Source organism: Macaca thibetana, chromosome 1 (genome assembly GCF_024542745.1).
Source record: "Macaca thibetana thibetana isolate TM-01 chromosome 1, ASM2454274v1, whole genome shotgun sequence".
Lineage (NCBI taxonomy): Eukaryota > Metazoa > Chordata > Mammalia > Primates > Cercopithecidae > Macaca > Macaca thibetana.
Genome location: NC_065578.1, coordinates 20226709 through 20246396, shown reverse-complemented (window position 1 = coordinate 20246396; position 19688 = coordinate 20226709). Strand labels below are relative to the sequence as shown.

General features: G+C 50.6%; 1 protein-coding gene across 2 annotated transcripts in view; it reads left to right on the top strand.

Moving 5' to 3' along the window:
- The window catches only part of ECE1 (endothelin converting enzyme 1), a 132494-nt gene that overhangs the window by 61045 nt on the left and 51761 nt on the right, over positions 1-19688 (top strand). For both annotated transcript variants that reach the window (XM_050790779.1, XM_050790768.1), the window contains exons 3-4: positions 6619-6760; positions 12973-13185. In XM_050790779.1, the coding sequence (XP_050646736.1) occupies positions 6619-6760; positions 12973-13185 (355 nt within the window). The remainder of the gene's footprint in view (positions 1-6618; positions 6761-12972; positions 13186-19688) is intronic.

Sequence of the window (19688 nt, the reverse complement as noted above, 5' to 3'; positions counted from 1 at the left end):
CAGCTCACTGCAACCTCCACCTCCTGGGTTCAAGCAATTCTCCCACCTCAGCCTCCCTAGTAGCTGGGATTACAGGTGCACACCACCATGCCTGGCTAATTTTTGTGTTTTTAGTAGAGACAGAGTTTTACCATGTTGGCCAGCCTGGCCTCAAACTCCCAACCTCAGGTGATCCACCTGCCTTGGCCTCCCAAAATGCTGGGATTATAGGCATGAGCCACTTTGCCTGGCCCCCAGCCCCTAATTTTTATATGTATTTTGTAGAGCCAGTTTCTTACTTTGTTTGCTCTCTCGTCCGGGCTTGAGTGCATGGCTTACTGCAGGCTTGAATTCCAGGGCTCAAGCGATCCTCTCACCTTGGCCTCCCAAAGTGCTGGGATTACAGATGTGAGCCATCATGCTTGGCCAAAGCTGTCTTTCGAGGGTCATTTCAGGGACAGGCCCACTCAATGTTTTAAAAAGACATGTCTGTTTACCTGGAGTTGTCAACTCTGTTTGCCTGTTAAAGCCTTGAGGTTCTAGAGTCTGAGAAGTCATACCTGGAACCTCATCCACCCTCCTCATTTTAGAGATGGGAGACTGAGGCCCAGAGACTGCCCAGCAACACGCAGTGCGATATTTGACTTCTCAGGGTTACCGTCTTTCTCCCATGCTGTGGGGAGCTGGGTATTCCTTCTAGGAGGCAAGGAAAGCTAGAAAGTACTTAATCAGCCTTTGATTCTTGCTAAGATGTGAGGAGTGCCCTCCCCTACCTGCAGCAGGTCGTACTTTAAGCTGTTACCAGTCATTTAAAGTCAGGCATCTGGGTGGGGTGGCAGACAGGGCTCAGGCGGAGACAAGAGGACACAGGACATGAGTTTTGCTCTGGACTGACCCCAGTGCCTCAGCCAGAAGGCCACCTCATGGAAACTTTACTGGAAGAAACTTCCCCAAACTGACTTTGCGGCGCTTCCGGAGGCAGGGTTCCTCGCGGGCTGGGCTGTCACAGTCGACTTGCTCTCAAAGGCTTATTTACTCCAGGGAGCCGAGCCTGGTGCCCCTGCCAGCACTCCCGGGTGGCTGGGCTTCTGGGCTGCAGACGGGTGGGATCCCTGCTAGACCCTTGGCCAAACCACTCCCATTGCTGCTTCCTGCAGCCCAGGTTGCTGGGTTCTGCCTTCCCTCCCGACCTGACTCGGAAAACCTGGCTTCGCCTGGCTCCCCACCCTCTCTGCTCCTGGCTTGTCTCCTGGGCCCCAGGCAGTGGGCCCCGTCCTCACCTGCAGAACTTGTTCTTGCTGTAAGCCTAGGTGAGCCAAGCACTCACTTCTGTAACCAAATATGTGTCCCGGATTAGGGCTTTGTTCCCTTGGCTGTGGAAACCCTGGGAACTCCTGGCTGGATAGCGCTGCTCTATTTCCCTTACTCTAGCTCTCTCACTCTCTCTGTTTCTCTGGCTCTCTCATTTCTTTGTCTTGTTCTCCACCTCTCTGTTTTGAGGGCACCACCTCCCTCTCATTCTCTTTCTGTTTCCCACGACAATAAATAGGAAATTAAGCCCACCAGTAAGCTGAGCATCTACAGCAGTTCTGCGTCTTCCAGGCGTCAGCGCTGCCTCTCAGCGGATGGCCACTTCACAGTACCCTCCCCTGAGAGGGACCCGGGCTGCCCGCCACCAATCCTCCTACCCTCCAAGCTGCTCAGGCCAGTTCTACCATGATTGACAGGACCTCATTTCCAAAAGAAAACTGAGAAACCACTCACATCTCCCCATGCTGTGGCCTCATCTCACAGATCCCCTCCACAGTCCCATGAAGGAGGCTGGGCAGGTGTAACAGGGATGCAAAGAAAAGAGACTCAGCCGAGGCCAGCAGCCATTGGAAGCAGATCGATGCCCTGACTCACGGCCCAGCCCTTTCCATTGCACCCAGGAATTGGCCAACCTGCCCTGGAGAGGCCTCCTGATCCTGGTCCAGTACCTCTAGGTGACTTCTCCCGCCCCAGGAAGAGGCATCTGGATTCCTTCTGCCTTCAGAGACAAGGTTCATCCAGAAACCATGAGGCCCATAGCCTATAGCACAAGTCAAGCAAAGAGCAAGACAAAGGTTAAAAACCCCATTTTCAAAGTCTGCTTACTATTCTTGCCTGAAACTATGAATTTTTAATTCAATTCTGGCTTAATTTTAATTTAATTTTGCAGTGAACACCATTTGTTTTGATTTAGCACTTTTCATCAAACAGTGAAGGCCAGCTCCACCTCCTGCCCCTACAGGAGGGTAGCACGTCCTGGTAGGCCTGTAGCTGCCAGTCCTGGAGACGTGAGTTGCCTCCCTGTTCTCTCTCCTCTCTCTTTGCCTTCATGCCCCAACTTCCTGTGTTTCTTCTGGCGCTAACACTAATACCTATTCTTAGAAATGTTGTGAAGATAGGCCCGGTGCAGTGGCTCATGCCTGTAATCCCAGCACTTTGGGAAACTGAGGTGGGCAGATCACCTGAGGTCAGGAGTTTGAGACCAGCCTGGCCAACATGGTGAAACTGTCTCTACTAAAAAGACAAAAATTAGCTGGGCGTGGTGGCGCACATCTGTAATCCCAGCTACTTGGGAGGCTGAGGCAGGAGAATTGTTTGAACCCGGGAGACAGAGGTCCCAATGAACAGAGACCTCCCCACTGCACTCCAGCCTGGGTGACACAGTGAGACTCTGTCTCAAAAAAAAAAAAAAAAATCTAAAAAAGGAATGTTATGGGCCAAGAATGCTGGGATTACAAGCTCACGCCTGTAATCCCAGCATTTTGGGAGGCTGAGGCGGGCAAATCACGAGGTCAGGAGATTGATTGAGACCATCCTGGCTAACACGGTGAAAACCCATTTCCACTAAAAATACAAAAAATTAGCCAGGCATGGTGGCACGTCCCTGTAGTCCCAGCTACTTGGGAGGCTGAGGCAGGAGAATCTCTTGAACCCGGGAGGCCAAGGTTGTGGTGAGCCGAGATGGCGCCACTATACTCCAGCCTGGGTGACAGAGCAAGACTCTGTCTCAAAAAAAAAAAAAAAAAAAAAAAAAGAATGTTATGAAGATAGAATTGCACCATCAAAATCGAATTAATATGATCCCAGGCATTTAGCCCTCAAGTGTTTATTTGCTGCCATTATTCTTTTTTTCCTTTCCTCTCCCTCTTTCTTTCATCTTCCCCGTTCTATTGCTTGCTTCTCTCCCTTCTCTCCACAGATGACTTTGCTCCTTGCTCCTAGCTATCTCCTGTCCAGATAAGGTGAGGTTTCCCTGCGTCCCAAGCCTAGTGGCTGTGTCCTTTGCTCCCTGGAGCCAGCACCAGGCATAGGGTGCTGGCTTTTCTTTTCTTTCTGTTTTTTTTGTTTTCAAGACAGGGTCTCGCTCTGTCATGCAGGTTGGAGTGCAGTGGCGTGATCTCTGCTCACTGCAGCTTCCAGGTCCCAGTTTCAAGCAATTCTCCCACCTCAGCCTCCCCAGTAGCTGGGATTACAGGCGTGTGCCACCATGCCCAGCTAATTTTAATATTTTTAGTAGAGACGCGGTTTCACCATGTTGGCCAGGGTGATCTCAAACTCCCAACCTCAGGTGATCCACCCACCTCACCCTCCCAAGGTGCTGGGATTATAGTCGTGAGCCACTGCAGCTGGCCTCTTTTTTTTTTTTCTTTTTTGAGATAGGGTCTTGCTCTGTTGCCCGGGCTGGAGTGCAGAGGCACAATCATGGCTTACTGCAGCCTCGACCTTCCAGGCTCAAGCAATCCTCCTGCCTCAGCTTCCCAAGTAGCTGGGACTACAGGTGTGTGCCACCATGCCTACTAATTTAATTTAATTGTTTTTATTTCTTAGAGATGGGGTCTGACTGTGTTGTCCAGGCTGGTCTTGAACTCCTGGGCTTAAGCCATCCTCCTGCCTCAGCCTCCCAAAGTGTTGGGATTATAGGCATGAACCACTAAGCCTGGCTGATGGGTACCTCTTAAACCAAGGTCTCATCCAGGCGTGGTGGCTCACACCTGTAATCCCACCACTTTGGGAGGCTGAGGCAGGCGGATCACAAGGTCAGAAGTTCGAGATCAGCCTGACCAACATGGTGAAATCCCATCTCTATTAAAAATACAAAAATTAGCCAGGCGTGGTAGCACACGCCTGTAATCTTAGCTACTCAGGAGGCTGAGGCAGGAGAATCGCTTGAAGCAGAGGTTGCAGTGAGCCGAGATTGTGCCATTGCACTCCAGCCTGGTTGACAGACGGAGATTCCGTCTCAAAAAACAAAACAAAACAAAACAAAAACAGTCTCACGGCCTCCTTGTGCCCTGTGAGCTGAGCCGTGATAATGGGGGCATGAGAGGCCTAAAGGAGGAAGGATGAAACAAACTCAGGGGCAACAGGACACATACGTCAGTGTCCCTAGACAAGGCAGTGCATGCTTCAAGTCCTTGGGGCCCTTCTGAATACCAGTGACCAAGGTAAAGTGTGTGTGATAACTGATTACTCTGAAAAAGCACTTGATAAACTTCTGAGTACAGTGTACATGTTAGCATCACACCAGGCTGTCTGTCTCTGCGCCAGGCCCTTACAGCCTGAACTTTTCATTCATGAACGTAGCATGGTCTGAAACTTCCGTTGCTCACTATTTTAGAAGAGATTCTTGAAGGATTTGAGCAGGCGGCATCCCTCCCACTAACTGACCCAGCTGCTTCAGTGTCTCAGCCTCCTGAGCCTCCACTGAAGCGTCTCTAAGCCCCAAGATCCTTTGCTCAGTTTTGTTTTGTTTTGTTTCCGAGATGGAATCTGGCTGTGTCGCCCAGGCTGGAGTGCAGTGGCACAGTATCAGCTCACTGCAACCTCCGCCTCCCGGGCTCAAACGATTCTCCTGCCTCAGCCTCCCGAGTAGCTGGGACTACAGGCGCCCGCCACCACACCCAGCTAATTTTTGTGTTTTTTAGTAGAGATGGGGTTTCACTATGTTGGCCAGGCTGGTCTTGAACTCCTGACCTCAGGTGATCCTCCCACCTCAGCCTCCCAAAGTGTTGGGACTACAGGCGTGAGCCCCCACGCCTGGCCCCTTTTCTCAGTTTTGGAACCCAATTTTTTTTTCCACAGAAAGTGCTTGTGTTCCTCCGTCTCTGGTGCAGCAAATCCCAGTCGTTTCCTGCCCAGTAAATACCTAACCATGGCCACGTGGCTTCTCAGTACCCTTCCCTCAAGTGACCCACTTCAGATCCCCGAGTGCCAGGGTGAGACTCCCTCAGGACTCTGACCGGGCACCAGGGGCACCCCTCAGGCTATTGGTGGGGCACTTGCAGGTCAGAGTCTCAGTCTCCTCATCTTCCCTGACAGCTCTCCCTCTTCCTGGAAAGCCTTGCTCCCTCCATCCTGCCCTTCCCAAAGGGCAAGTCTAATCATGTCATTCCAGTCCTCAAGAGGAAGTCTAGGCTCTTAACTTGGCTTTCTGTGCCCCTTAGCATCTAGGCCCTCCTCTCCTCTCCACTTCCATTCCCTCTTATCTGGCCAGTTCCTACTTATTCTCACCGACCCAGGCCAGACATCTCCCCTTCCAGGAAGCCCTCCCTGATTGAACACCTGCCAGCCCCAGTCTGTTTCTTTATCTGCCTCCCTGCTGGGCTGTGTATTTCCAACATGGCCCTGAGTTGGTGCTCAGCTGTTAGCACATGACACAGTGTCACTGAACACATGTCACCCCACCTTCAGGAGACCCTTCCTGTCCTGTGGCCATGGGTTTTGCAGGAAGCACCTCTTGGAACAGAGGGGAGCCCCAAGCTGCCTTGGGTGTGAGAGGTCTGGGGTGACGGCTCCCATTGCTGCTGGCTGGTGTGTCCCTCCTCAGGCAGGGAGGGCCCTGCCACACCCTGCACTTCCTCTCATTGTGCCTCCCTTCCTGTTTAGCTAGACTGTTAGGCTGGAGGGATTTTTCCTCCCTTTCAGGACCTGAATGGAGCTATTTCTCCTTGCATCTCTGCCAACATCTCCCAGGACCCACCTCTGATCCACTGGTGGGCTCAGGCATCAACAGCTTTGGGTTCCAATCCCAGCTGTCCCCATTCAGCTGGGTGGTGAGAAGCCAGGGTCTGACCTCTGTGGACCTCAGTTTCCTTGTAAAAAGAAAAGTAACAAGGTGGCTCATGTGTTTTTGCGTGGGATTATGAGGGTTTAATGAGCTAAGAAGGTCTGTGCTTCTGAAGTGTGAGCCGTGGCCGTGTCACCCTTGTCCCTGACCCGCTGATGTGGGGGTTCTGCAGAGAGCCCAGCTGGGTACTCACTGGATGCCTGCAAGTCCAAACATCCTGTTCTTTTTGAACTCCTTACTGGAGAAACAGGGAAAAGCTGTAGTTTTTTCCTTCCACTCGTATCAAGTGACACAAAAAAACAAGCCTGTCGGGGCCGAGCTGCTTGACTCTCTGATGTTTGGGAGCAGATCTGAGCAGCTGAGCAGGGTGGCTGTTCCTTTCTTGGATTAGGGTTGAATCTGTGGGAACCAGACCACCCCTGAGACAGGAGGCAGCCCTGATGCCTCCCCAGGGCCTGGGCCTGCAGCAGAGCCCCTTCCTCCGAGGGAAGCGGGACCTGGGGCTCACGTCTTCCCCGCCCCTCCTGCCTCCTTCCCTACAGGTGAACTTCCACAGCCCCCGGAGTGGCCAGAGGTGCTGGGCTGCGCGGACCCAGGTGGAGAAGCGGCTGGTGGTACTGGTGGCACTTCTGGCGGCAGGACTGGTGGCCTGCCTGGCAGCGCTGGGCATCCAGTACCAGACAAGTAGGTGCCTCTGTGTTGCATGGTGGGCTCGACTCACTCCTGTCCCTGGCTCTGTCAGCTTGGGGAAGGGGGGCTTCCCGGCTTAAGCCGGGGCAGGCCTCTAAGGCCAAGGAGGGAGCCAGGCCCAGGGGGATCTGGGTGCTGAGATGGACCAAGACCTGGGAAGTGGGCAGCGTGGGTGGTATAGAGATCTCGCACTTGAGTCCACATCCTGTCCCAGCAACTTACTGGCTGTGTGACCTTGGACAAACCTCTTACTCTCTCAGCCTGTGTCTTCTCTAATTTAAATGGGAAAACAGTGCCCAGTTGGGGGATGGCTCTGCGGACTAGAGATAACATATGTCACATAGCTGGTGCCTCGTGTTGTTGCTAGGATGTGGGGTAATTACACACATAGGCTGACATTGTCTGCTATCTCTAGTTCCAATAAAATAACAATAATGCCCTCTGTTTACTAAATTCTTTCCTCCGACCAAATACCCCAAATACCCCACTCGCTTCAGATGCAATCTCATTTCCTCCTCAGGGCAGCCCTGTGAGGTGTGGTTACTTTTGGCCCCTTTTCCATATTAGGAAACTGAGGCACTCAGATGGAGTGACTTGCCCAAGGATACGTGGCTAATGGGGGATCGAGTGGGGCCCTTGAATGCGGAGGTTGGAATTCACCCACAGGCTACTGGGCTCAAGCCCAGGCTCCACCTCCCTTTGTAATCCAAGTATGCTCCAGAGCACATTAGCACCCCCAGGAGAGCTACCCTTCCGGGATCCAGCTGCCTGTCGTGTTCCTTGGTAGGTGCTTTTGTCTGTCCCATTTTGAATGGTGATACAATTGGGCCCCTCTGATCCTGCTGTAGGGGTCTGAGACTGGTTCTCTGTTTCCGACTGAGTGGATCTAGCCAGGTGCCTCACACAGAGTTAATGCTCAGTAAACACTTACGAAGTGGGAAAGGGTGGATCCAAGTTAGAAATAAGGATGGGGAATTAGCCAATGCCAGGACCTCTCAGTCCCCTGTTGCCCCAACATTTATTCTTCTGATGGCAGATGGTTCACCTGGTTGAGCAGCCTCTGGGGGCTCTGCTCAGCATCCCACCCACTGACTCAGTCTCTCACCCCATGAGAGAAACTATGAGCTTTCTCGGGATCTGGGAACATCCACTCCAGGCTGTGTGGAGCCTTCCGTCTGTGAAGTTGCTGGCCTGCGAGGGTGGCCACGCTGCACCGGGGTGGGGAGGGGACTCGGGGCCTAGAAAAGAGCAGGGACTTCATCTGAGCGTTCTTCCATCCCTCCTGGGTTAGGCACAAAGGTATCCATTCACTCCACAAACATAGGTTGTACTTAAGAAATAATTGCTTGATTAGTTAACTGACTGTCTAATGGTTTATGGTGTTTTACGAAATGTGCCTGGCTCAGCTGGTGCTTAATGCATGTGTGACTAACTAATGACTAGCTTTCAGGCCTTTAGCCCGATGTGTTTAGCATAGTGCCTATGCCACAGGTGTGCAGATAGTAAAATGAATAAATTAATGTTTGAATGAACAAAAGGGTAAGAAGGAAGATCAAGCTGAGAACAGCCTTTCTCTGCTGAGTGTGTGTATATTGTGTGATTCTGTCCTGGTGCATGTTTGTGTGTGTGCGTGTCTCCTCTACTCACAGGACACAAGCTCGTCATCGTCTCCTGCCACTGCCATGTCGTTTCATCCTGAATCCACTCTAGTTCAGAACCCCCTGCTGGTCAGTGTGGCCCCTGGCCAGCGCGTCTGCACAGCTCTTGGCTTGGAGCAGCGGGAGCTGGCCAGACTCCGGCAGCCAGTGTTGCCCTGAGACTGCCCCTCGGAGCTCCCAAGATATGTCTTTGCCAGAAACCAGGAGGGAGTCCCCACGGCCCAGCTCCTGATGATCAGACCCAAAACATTTCTGTTGTTACTGCCCAGTGGGGTCCCTTGGGAGGAATCCTGCTTCTGCCTCTGTTGTGTCCCTCTCTGGATCTCAGAAGGGTTTTCTCCAGCCTGGACCTGGGAGAGGAACATTCTTCCCCTGGAATGGAGCTGGGCAGAGGATCAGGTGACCCTTGAGCCACCTGGGAAAGCAGTGGCCACCGCAGATATTAACAGTAACCTCATTACCCAGGTGCTGGTGCTGGCCACATCTGAGCAAACACCAAGCCAGTCAAAGCAAATCTGTCCGGGCACAGTGGCTCTCACGCCTGTAATCCCAGCACTTTGGGAGGCCAAGGTGGACGGATCACCTGAGGTCAAGATGTTCGCCAAGCATGACCAACATGGTGAAATCCCGCCTCTACTAAAAAATACAAAAATTAACCAGGCATGTCGGCGCACACCTGTAGTCCAGCTGCTCTGGTGGCTGTCGTTGGTGCATGCCTGTAGTCCCAGCTACTCGAGAGGCTGAGGCAGGAGAATCGCTTGAACCTGGGAGGCGGAGGTTGCAGTGAGCCAGGATGGCACCACTGCACTCCAGCCTGGGCGACAGAGCAAGAGTCTGTCTCAAAAAAAAAAAAAAAAAGCAAATCTTCTGATGATTCTGAAGGCCAGCCTCTGGGAATGTCTGAGCACATATTTACATTTTTTACTTACCTTCCTGCTATGCTTCCTTTCCAGAAACATTGGTGCTTTGCAAACAGAGGCAACAAAACAAACAATACATTCTCCAAGAACATATATATATATATATATTATTTTTTTGTTTGTTTTGTTTTTGTTTTTGTTTTTTTTTAGACGGAGTGAGCCACCGCGCCCGGCTCCAAGAACATATTTTTAAGAAAGCATTCTACACAGTTTTGAGGCCAGGCTCTGTCCAGATGAATGTCTGTAAATTAAATCTAAGATCTGTTTCTGCCTTCTCAATTGATCATGCGTGTCCCAAAGGAAAGACGTTTGCTGCCTCTGCAGGTGGTGAACAAGTGCTGAATAAGGCCTTTCATTCATTTGGTTATTCATTCAAAAACACATATTGAGGCCAGGCACAGTGGCTCACTCCTATAATCCTAGCCCTTTGGGAGGCCGAGGCGGGTGGATCAACTGACGTCAAGAGTTCAAGACCAGCCTGGCCAACGTGGTGAAACCTTGTGTCTACTAAAAATACAAAAAATTAGCCAGGCGTGGTGGTGGACGCTTGTAATCCCAGCTACTCAGGAGGCTGAGGCAAGAGAATTGCTTGAGCCCAGGAGGCAGAGGTTGCAGTGAGTCAAGATTGTGCCACTGCATTCCAGCCTGGGCGACAGATCAAAAACTCTGTCTCAAAAGAAAAAAAAAAAAGCACGTATTAAACGGCTGCTAGTTGCCAAATACAATGCTAGGCAATGGAAATATAAAAACACGTAGGATACTGGCCTGCCCTGAAGTTCACATTCTAGTAGGACAGGTGGACAAGGAGATGGCCATGACATAGCACAGTAGCACAGCAGGCACCCAGGCCGCTGAGGGACCCAGAGAGAGAAGGGGGTCAAGTCATCAAAATGCATGAAGCACCTCCTGGGCCAGGAATATTTCATGAACTTTCTGCAAACCATTGAATAGTTGAATAATCAAGCCATTCCTCCTTAAGCACCTCCTTGGTCCCTAGCCCAGTGTCCAACAAAATAGACACTTAGTGAAGAACTCAAACCTCTTTTAAGACTGCTTTTTTTTTGAGACAGAGTCTCTTTCTTGTCACCCAGGCTGGAGTGCAGTGGCACAGTCTCGACTCACTGCAACCTCCGCCTCCTGGGTTCAAAAGATTCTCCTGCCTCAGCCTCCCAAGTAGCTGGGATTACAGGTGCCCACCATCATGCCTGACTAATTTTTGTATTTTTAGTGGTGATGGGGTTTCACCACGTTGGCCAGGCTGGTCTCGAACTCCTGACCTCAGGTAATCCGCCCGCCTCAGCCTCCCAAAGTGCTGGGATTACAGGCATGAGCCACGGAGCCCAGTCTCTGAGACTGACTTCTGGGACTAGTTTCTTGTTTTGTTTTTAAACCCAAGTCCCCGTATGATAACAGCAAAAACCTTAATCAGTTAATTAATCGGTCTCTCTCTCTCACGCACGCAGACACATTCACACAGATGCTGATGCGTCTTCCCGCATTAGGCTCACTCTCAGCCGTCTCCTGGGCATCTCCACCAGCCAAGATATTGTAAAATTTTCCTTCCTGTGGTTTGATGTATGAAAACAATAGGTATTCTTTTCCTTCTCTAAGTGTGGAGTTATATCGTAATACTCAGCAGGCTGTTTCAACCTACATAGAAATTCTCTCCCTGCCCCATAAAGATTTTGGTGCTTCCCTGGAGTTTGAAGTGGAGCATTCTACTGTGATTAAGATGATTTGATTTAAAGATACTTAAAATGGCACTATCACCCCCACCATTTCCTTTCTCTGTTTTCGTGCGTAATGGCTCCATAATTTTTTTATGACACACCTCTCAACTGTGAACAATAATTTTTAATTGTTGTGTGATTATCTCAAAGTCAAATCACCCTGATTTTCCTGCTGTTGTGTGGCTGCTCTGAGCCCTTTGTCAGCCACCCATCTGAAGGACTTTGTGTTTGTCATCAGATGTTGATAAGCCCACAAGTGAACCTCTGCCCACTGGCCTTATGTTCCTGAGTGAGTTGAACACTGCCCCTACTAGCCCGTGCGTTCTTTGCTGCTCTCTAAAGACTGGCCTGAAACTTCAGACCCTGAGACTTGAGGAAGCTGAAACCCCGTGCCCAGCCATGGCCATCATCACTGTGAAATCTGTGAAATTGGTCCTACATTTCTTCCTAACTTTTAGATAGAGAAACTGAGGCATGGAGAGATGAGGTCACTTGCCCAAAGCCTCACTGGCAGAAGTAGAAAGCTGGATTTGAACCCAGGTCTGGTGGCCTCCAAAGCCCACCCTGCCTTACTGCCTCCCTGTGTGGTGGGGAAACAGATCTCAGCAGTCAGGCTGCACCAGCCCCTGGTGTGACTGGCAAAGAGGTGGGGAAGGAAAGCAGAAAAACACAGCCTTGGCATGGCTGGACTGAGACAGGCCTGGGCCCAGCTCTCAGCTCTCCTCCCTCCCGCATAGCTGGGCAACCTTGTTCCATTCACTCCCTCAGTTTCCTCATCTTTAACCAGGGAGACGATGCCTGCAGCTGATGGCTTGTAATGAGTTAAATGAGATCCTGAGTGTGTGCAAAGTGCCCAGTGCATGGCCACATTCAGTAAAGTCCCTTTGGTCATCAGCACAGCCTGGGTGGATGGATGATGGGACTGGGCCTGTGATTCTCGGTCCTGCACAGTCAGCTTTGTGTTGCTGCCTCAGGCCAGGCCTCTGCGCAGGCCACCCAGGCTTTGGGTCCTTTGGGAGAGCTCAGCCGCCAACATTGAGGTTGGGCTCTGGCCTTTTCCTCTTGCCTCTGGCAAACCAGTCTCTCAGGGTTGTTTAGCCTTTGGGTTTTTGAGGATTCCTTGAAGTCACGCACTTTCCTACTTGTATGCACTCTCCTGCTTGTACGCAGGAGTGATTTTTCCTGTTTCCTCCTTCTATTCCTAATAGGCTTTCCTCCTGCCTATGTCCTGTCATCCATACTGTCTACATCACCCTTTTGGCACATAGTAAATGTTCAGTTTATTTTTGCAGAAAGGAGGACAGATGTTTCTCCTACTGTTCCCTTTTGATTTATGTGTATATCCCCAACTGAATTGTTAGCTCTTGGATTAAAGGACTCTGCCTTTTTATGCCCAGTACCCCAGTACCCTACACACACACACACGGGCATGGGCGCACACTTTCATGCAGGAGAACGCACACACGCACACACATGCACTCTAGACACAGCAGAGAACCTGGAAGATAGTCATTAGCTTGCTGAATAAATGAATGCATGCATGAATGAATAAATTTGTTGAGCATCAAGGAATAATAAAGAGTCAATGAATATTTATGGAGGAAAAGGTTGATTAAGAGAAACACCTGGGTTCTGGGTACCTTTTAGCCGTAAGAAGGATTTTAGACAGCTGAATAGAAGTCTTGTGTTATAAGCCAGCAAATTTTAAATGGGCGGAAATCATTTCTCTGTAGGGCTCAAGTGACCGTTCAGTTCCAAATCTGTGTGGTCAGGGCTGGGGTGGGACATGTGACCACTGGGCCCCAAGCCGCCTTCTCTGCCCTCCCTGCTTCTTCTCTGCCCTCCCTGCTTCTTCTCTGCTTGCCCTTCACTGGCCTCTTGTCCTTGACCCCTTGCAGGATCTCCTTCTGTGTGCCTGAGCGAAGCTTGTGTCTCAGTGACCAGCTCCATCTTGAGCTCCATGGACCCCACAGTGGACCCCTGCCATGACTTCTTCAGCTATGCCTGTGGGGGCTGGATCAAAGCCAACCCGGTCCCTGATGGCCACTCACGCTGGGGGACCTTCAGCAACCTCTGGGAACACAACCAGGCGATCATCAAGCACCTCCTCGGTAAGCATCTGGCATGGAGACCAATGAATGGGCCACAGCAGGGAGCTGTCAGCTGGTCCAGCCGGCTTCCCAACCACACCTGCTTAAAGGAGGAGCTTGGCAGAATGGGCCTTGTGTGGTGGCTCACACCTATAATCCCAGCACTTCGAGAGGCCGAGGTGGGTGGATCACTTGAGACCTGGAGTTCCAGACCAGCCTGGCCAACATGGCAAAACCCTGTCTCTACTAAAAATACAAAAATTAGCTAGGTATGGTGGCGTGCGCCTGTAGTACTTGGGAGGCTGAGGCAGAAGAATTGCTTGAAACTGGGAGGCAGAGGTTGCAGTGAGCCGAGACCATGCCACTGCACTCCAACCTGGGCAACAGAGTGAGATTCTGTCTAAAAAATAAGAAAAGAGGCGCCTGGCAGAATGGAAGACCATAGACTTGGGAGTAGGTGAATCTGGGTTAGAATATCTGCTCTCATTCATTGTATGATCCTAAGTCATGTATCTCTGAACCTCAGTGTCTTCATCTGTAAAATGAGACTAATAAGATCCAAGCTACAGAGTTTTGAGAACTAGAGCTCTCATGTGTGAAGCATTAGCATGGTGTGTGTGGCACGTAGGGTGTACACAAGAACTGGTGGCTGTGTTCGTTACTTTTGTGGCTTCAAGCTTGTCATAGCTTTTGACTAGTATTGACTGCGAGTTTTGAAAGTTGTGAGTAAAAGGGATCGGGACTGAACACACTAGATCAGATTCTAAGGTTGTGATCCAATGAAAGTTCTAACAACAGCTCATCAGAGAGTTAGTTATTCAGTGTAGGCGGGAATCATCCTTAGCCTCATGGTGATCGGGCTTGCATGGTAAGCCATCTGGTCAGAGTTCTCTTTGCACTTCACTAGGCCTTGGGCACCTCTAGTTCACCCCGAGTTGATGGTTTTATCCTCAGATTAGAGCTCCACGTTGCCTTGTTTGCAGCTGTATCCTTAGTTAATGTTTGTTGAATTCCCGGCTGCCCACTGGGCTCCTCCTCTGGTGTGAAATCACGACAGCCGTGCTGTATCACAAAGCTGCTCACCTGAACCCCTCCACAGCTGGGACCATGGCTGTCTCCCTCTTCTGCTGTCCCCTGCTCCGTCCTGGGACCCTAAATGCTGGGAGAGGCTGGATTCTGAAAAGCCAGTCAGTTTAGCCATCAACAAGAGAACCTGGATCACACAAATACTTACTGTTTTAAAAATCTTTAAGCTATTCAAAGGTAGATAGGTGCAATAGAAGATACCCAAAAGGGGACAGATCTTCTTAAAGGGACAGAAATCTTAAGAGACAGGAAATAATTCTAAATGGACATTTATCAATTTAAGGTAACTGAGTCTTTTAGATTACAGGGAAAGCAGGCAAACCGGGTAAAGGAGACCTTTTCTTTCTTTCCTGCCCTAGCCCCACAGGGCAGAGCTGCAGTAGGTAAAACACACGCACCCTTTCTCCTGGCCTCCCGCAGCTCCCCAGGCAGCAGCAGCAGCAGCCACTTCCCGCCTAACTCCCCGAGGATGAGCAGGGTGGTGCGTATGGATCCGGGGTTGAAGCTCAGTGTGTCTGAAGCAGCAAAGCGCCAGCCTGAGATGCGTATGGATGCCTTCGGGGTTGAAGCTTTTCAGTTTATTTTTTTTTTTTTTTTTTTTTTTTTGAGACGGAGTCTTGCTCTGTATCCCGGGCTGAAGTGGCCTGATCTCAGCTCACTGCAAAGCTGCTCAGCCTGAGATGTCCCCCTGCCCCTGCGGGGTTTATGCCATGGTCCGAAAGTGATCCGCCCTTCGAAAGTGGGGATGTGAGCCACAACTTTTCATTTTAGAACCAGATGTTTAAAAGGCAAATATGTCTGTCATTGCAAGACTGGAACTCAAGGACGTCCCTTGTCCAGTGCCTAACATCACAGCAGGGGGCTTGGCAGGGCCCCTAGTCCAGGTAGTATAACAAGGTGGGTCAGTTCCTCTGCTTCAGAGTCACCAGGACCTGGGTTCAAATCCGGACTCTGCCACTTACTATGAGGTCTTGGGTCAATTACATCACCTCCCTGGCTTGTTTTCTCATTAGTACAGTGGGAACCATGCCTCCTCTGAATTTTGAAAATTAAATGGGAAATACATTTAAATGTATTTAAACCACGCCGAGGCCTGGCATGTTGTGGTGGCTGCTGTTTGTATTGATGTAACTGTTATTATTCATCCTTGACCTTTGCACAGCATTTGACTGGTTACAGAGAGATGCCATCCCATTTGATCTTGCAGAGTGGAATCTGGGAAGGTGGTGTTCACTCCATTGGTAGATGAGGAAAGCGAGATCTGGAGAGGTCCTCATGATAGGCTAGTGAGTGGCAGAGCTGAGACCTGTCTGATGCCTTGTGTGCCCTTTCCCCTGTCCCACACCACCTCCTTCAGGTACAAGGGACAGACATAGCTCCCTTTCCGCAGTGCCTGCAAGAACCTGCAGGGAGCGCAGAGCCTGAGGGCCTGAAGGAAGGAGAGACACGGATGTCCGCCGTGTGCTGTGCACTGTTCCAGGCTCTTTACAGCCACTGCCTCCTTAATCCTCACAACCCCAGACTTCAGAATTGTTGTTCCCATTTTGTAGATGCAGAAACTGAGGCTCCCAGAAGTTAAGTGACTTTGTCAAGGACATACCACCAGTCCAAAATGGTGAGGGGCTCATTCTCTGGGGAGCATTTAGCATTTAGAGGGGATGGGGCAGGACAGCGGTCAGGCCCTCTAGCTTCCCAGTGAGGCCCAGAACGGGCTCTTGTGCATCTTAGGGGTTCTGATCTGACTGGTTCTGGGGCTGGTTCTCACTGGGAGAACCTTAGGTCTGGGCCAAGATTGAGTCCATCCCCACCATTCCTGAGGATTAAGCCGTGGGTGGGGAGCTGCATCAAATGGGCCATGGAACAACCCAGAATCATGCGTTCAACCCTGACCCCGAGTCCAGGGTCCAGTGATACCAGGAGGCCAGACCGCAGAGTTTTGAAGTCAAGCAGCCCTGGTGTGCTAGCTGCTTATCACCCGTGTGGCCTTGGACAAGTGGCCTGGCTTCCCTCCCACTTGGTTTGATTATCTGTGCGATCGGGATAATGTTGCCTCCTCACACGTGCATTTACTGTGAGTGTTGACTTGCCTGGGATGATTCAAAGTGCTCAGCACCGGAATACACTGGAATACTAGCCTGGCACCTAGTAGGTGCTCAGCAAAGCACAGCTGCCCTCCTTGGTGGTGTTAGATGAGTTCCAACCAAGACTTCTTACAAACAAGCTGTATGACTGCAGAGAGGTCACCCAGATTTTTAGGTCCTCGGCTCATCACCTATAAAGTGGGAACTAACTGAAACTCAGATCATTAGTAGGGATGCTCTAAGGGTTAATGGGATGGGCAAAGAACAGAGTCATTATAACTTATTTATTAGAGAAGCACTGGTGTGTAGACCCAGTTATCAGGAAGGAGGTGCAGGAAGCTGGGTTATCAGGAAGCTGTGACACACTGAGTATCTCACTTGTATTGTTTCATTGAACTCTCATAGTAAACTCATGGAGTAGGCTATATTTGCCCATTTTACAGATGAGACTCATGAATATGAAGGAAATGTATTTCCTAGGAAATGGTGAGGCTGGGATTAGACCCAGACTTGTGGGGCCTCAAAGCTTGTATTCTTTCTGTACTCACTCCACTGTCAGATTCAGCGGGGAGAGGCCCTGGGTCAGCACTGCTGGCGGGGAGAGCAGCCAAGAAGTGTGGTTTGCCTGCCTCCTTTGCCTGCCTCAGTGAACCAGAGGCTGCTTCACTGAGCTCTCAGCCCAGGCCAGCCAAGCCCCAGCCTAGGTCCAATGAACACAGGAGCTGGGGTCACCCCCATGTCATATTGACTAGGGGCTTCCCCAGAAGGCATATCCTGGGGTCCCCTCCCCAAAGGCTCACTCCTCGGAACTAGTCTGGAAACGGCCCCTCAACTTTGGGCTTGATACCTGGGGATTTTGATACATGGAAACTCCTGAAAAGGCAGATGGCAGGTGAGTGGGTGGCAAAAAAATGCAGGAGTGTGGGCCAGTGCATTCTTGGGCTTAAGGCCAGGCTGGGTTCAGCCTCTCCAAGACAAAGGGGTCAGCCAGCAGGCCTCGGAAAGAAGCCAGAGCTGATGGGCATGGGAACAAGCCGGAGGTGCCCAGGCCACTCCGACCTGCTGAGGGGAGGGCTTCCCTCTAGGCAGAGAGGGGAGAAGGGACATTTAGAGTGCCAGTGTGGATTGTGTCAGCCGGTCCGGCAGGATAGCTGTTACCATCTGCTTGTGTGACCTTGGGCAAGCCATGCATTTCTCTGCCAGGTGAATTCATGCTAGCTGCCTCAGAGGCAATCCAGGCAGATCTGTAGCAGGTGGGCCGAACTAGGCCAGGTGCCACCTTGGCATGACCTGGCAGTCTGCCAGCTGGGGATGGTGACCTCAGCTGCAGGACACACAGATGCGTCGCACTTCACTCTGCCGCTCCCCAAAGTGGCCAGCATGGGCTGTCCTCCTAGGTTTTGGGGAAATGAGAGTGGTGGCCTCACCTCATCAGAGGATGGAAACAGCCAGCCCCTTCAGCCCTTAGACTTGGCTCTGCCTTGGGCTTTCCAACTGTGCTTGTGGCTCGGATTATTCCACCAGCTACAGTGCCTACACCACCCCCTCCAAAGCCTCCAGACTTTTCTCAAACCTGCTGCCCCCATTGTCTTCTGTGGCTACCAAACGGCCTTTCTAGGCTTGAGCTACAATTACACTGTGTGCACCTGTCGTGTTTGCTTTACTGTATTTTATACTGTAAGATGAATGCATACAAAAAAAATCAATGCATGCTCATTGTGACAATTCAAGCAACACAGATTCCATAAAGAAAAAACTAGCAGTCTGCCTTCTGGTCTCCCTGGGAGATACACACACAGTATTCCAATAGCATTACATGTGTCCATGTCGGTGATGTGGCAGTTAATGATGTCACCCTGTGACATCTCTTGTATTTTTATTTTGACATGTTTTCCCAATACCTGCTGTCTAATTGAGTTTGATCTTCCTGTGCATATTGGAAGGAAGCCATCTATGGACAGGATCTGCATCATGAGTGCTTTCTATCCAGTATGGTGTCTACAGGAGTGGGTGCTGCTTTCCTGTTTAGGGAATGCTTATGTGGATTGATTGATTCTTAGTCTGTTTGTGCTATTGTAACAAAATACCACAGACTGGATGATATGGTTTGGCTGTGTCCCCACCCAAATCTCATCCTGAATTGTAGCTCCCTCAATTCCCACATTTTGTGGCAAGAACCCAGTGGGAAGTCATTGACTCATGGGGGAGGCTCTTTCCCATGCTGTTCTTGTGATAGTGAATAAGTCTCACAAGATCTGATGGTTTTAAAAACGGAATTCCCCTGCACAACCTCTGTCTCTGCCTGTTGCCATCCATCTAAGACGTGACTTGCTCCTCCTTGCCTTCCACCATGATGGTGAGGCCTCCCCAGCCACGTGGAAGTGTAAGTCCATTAAAGCTCTTTATTTTGTAAATTGCCCAGTCTTGGGTATGTCTGTATCAGCAGCGTGAAAACAGACTAATACACTGGATAATTTATAAACAACAGAAATTTACTTCTCACTGTTCTGGATGCTGTGAAGTCCAAGATCAAGGCACAGGCTCGTTCAGTGTCTCTGTTAAGGGTTGCTTTCTGCTTCCAAGATGGCACCATGAACTGTGTCTTCACATGGCATAAGGGACCGAAGAGGGGGGAACTGGCCCCCTCAAGCCCTTTTATAAGACACTAATCTATTCATAGGGCAGAGCCCTCAGGGCCTCATCACTTCCTAAAGGCCTCACCTCTTAAAATTGCTCCTCAAGGATTAAGTTTCAACTTGAATTTTGGAGGGGACACATTCAAATTATGGCATTGACTCAACAATGTGAGGATGGGAGGGAGTGTCCAGGGCTTCTTAGGGGCAGCTGGGCTGCTTCAGGTTCACCTCTGGTTTTCTGAGCCAACCTGCAGGAAAGGACAGGGAAGCGGAAAAGGCTTAGGCTCCAGTCCTGACTGCAGCCACTTTTGCGACCTTGGACGAGTTACCCAACCTCTTACTTGTAAATGGAGTGTGATAATAGCCACTGTGGAAATCGTCGGGACAAGATGCACACACAGCCTATGCCCATCTACAGAGGAAGCAGTTCACTTTCTCAGGAAGGCTTAGAAGTCCAGCATGCTACCCACTAGCTCTGCCTTGATAGGCCAGTTTCTTCACCCACCTGGGCCTCATTTTCCTTGTCTCTGAAATGGGATGGTGATATCTCCCTCAGGGGCCCAGGGTGAGGTTGTGACAGCAGCACAGGGTCTGCTGTAGACGCTGTGAGCGGTGGTGGTGGTGGAATTCTTTTTGTTTTGCAGAGCAAGGTGTCTCATTTATCAGCACCCCTTCCCCCCAGCACAGGATGGGGCTCCTGAGGCCTGTGACTGAACAGGTT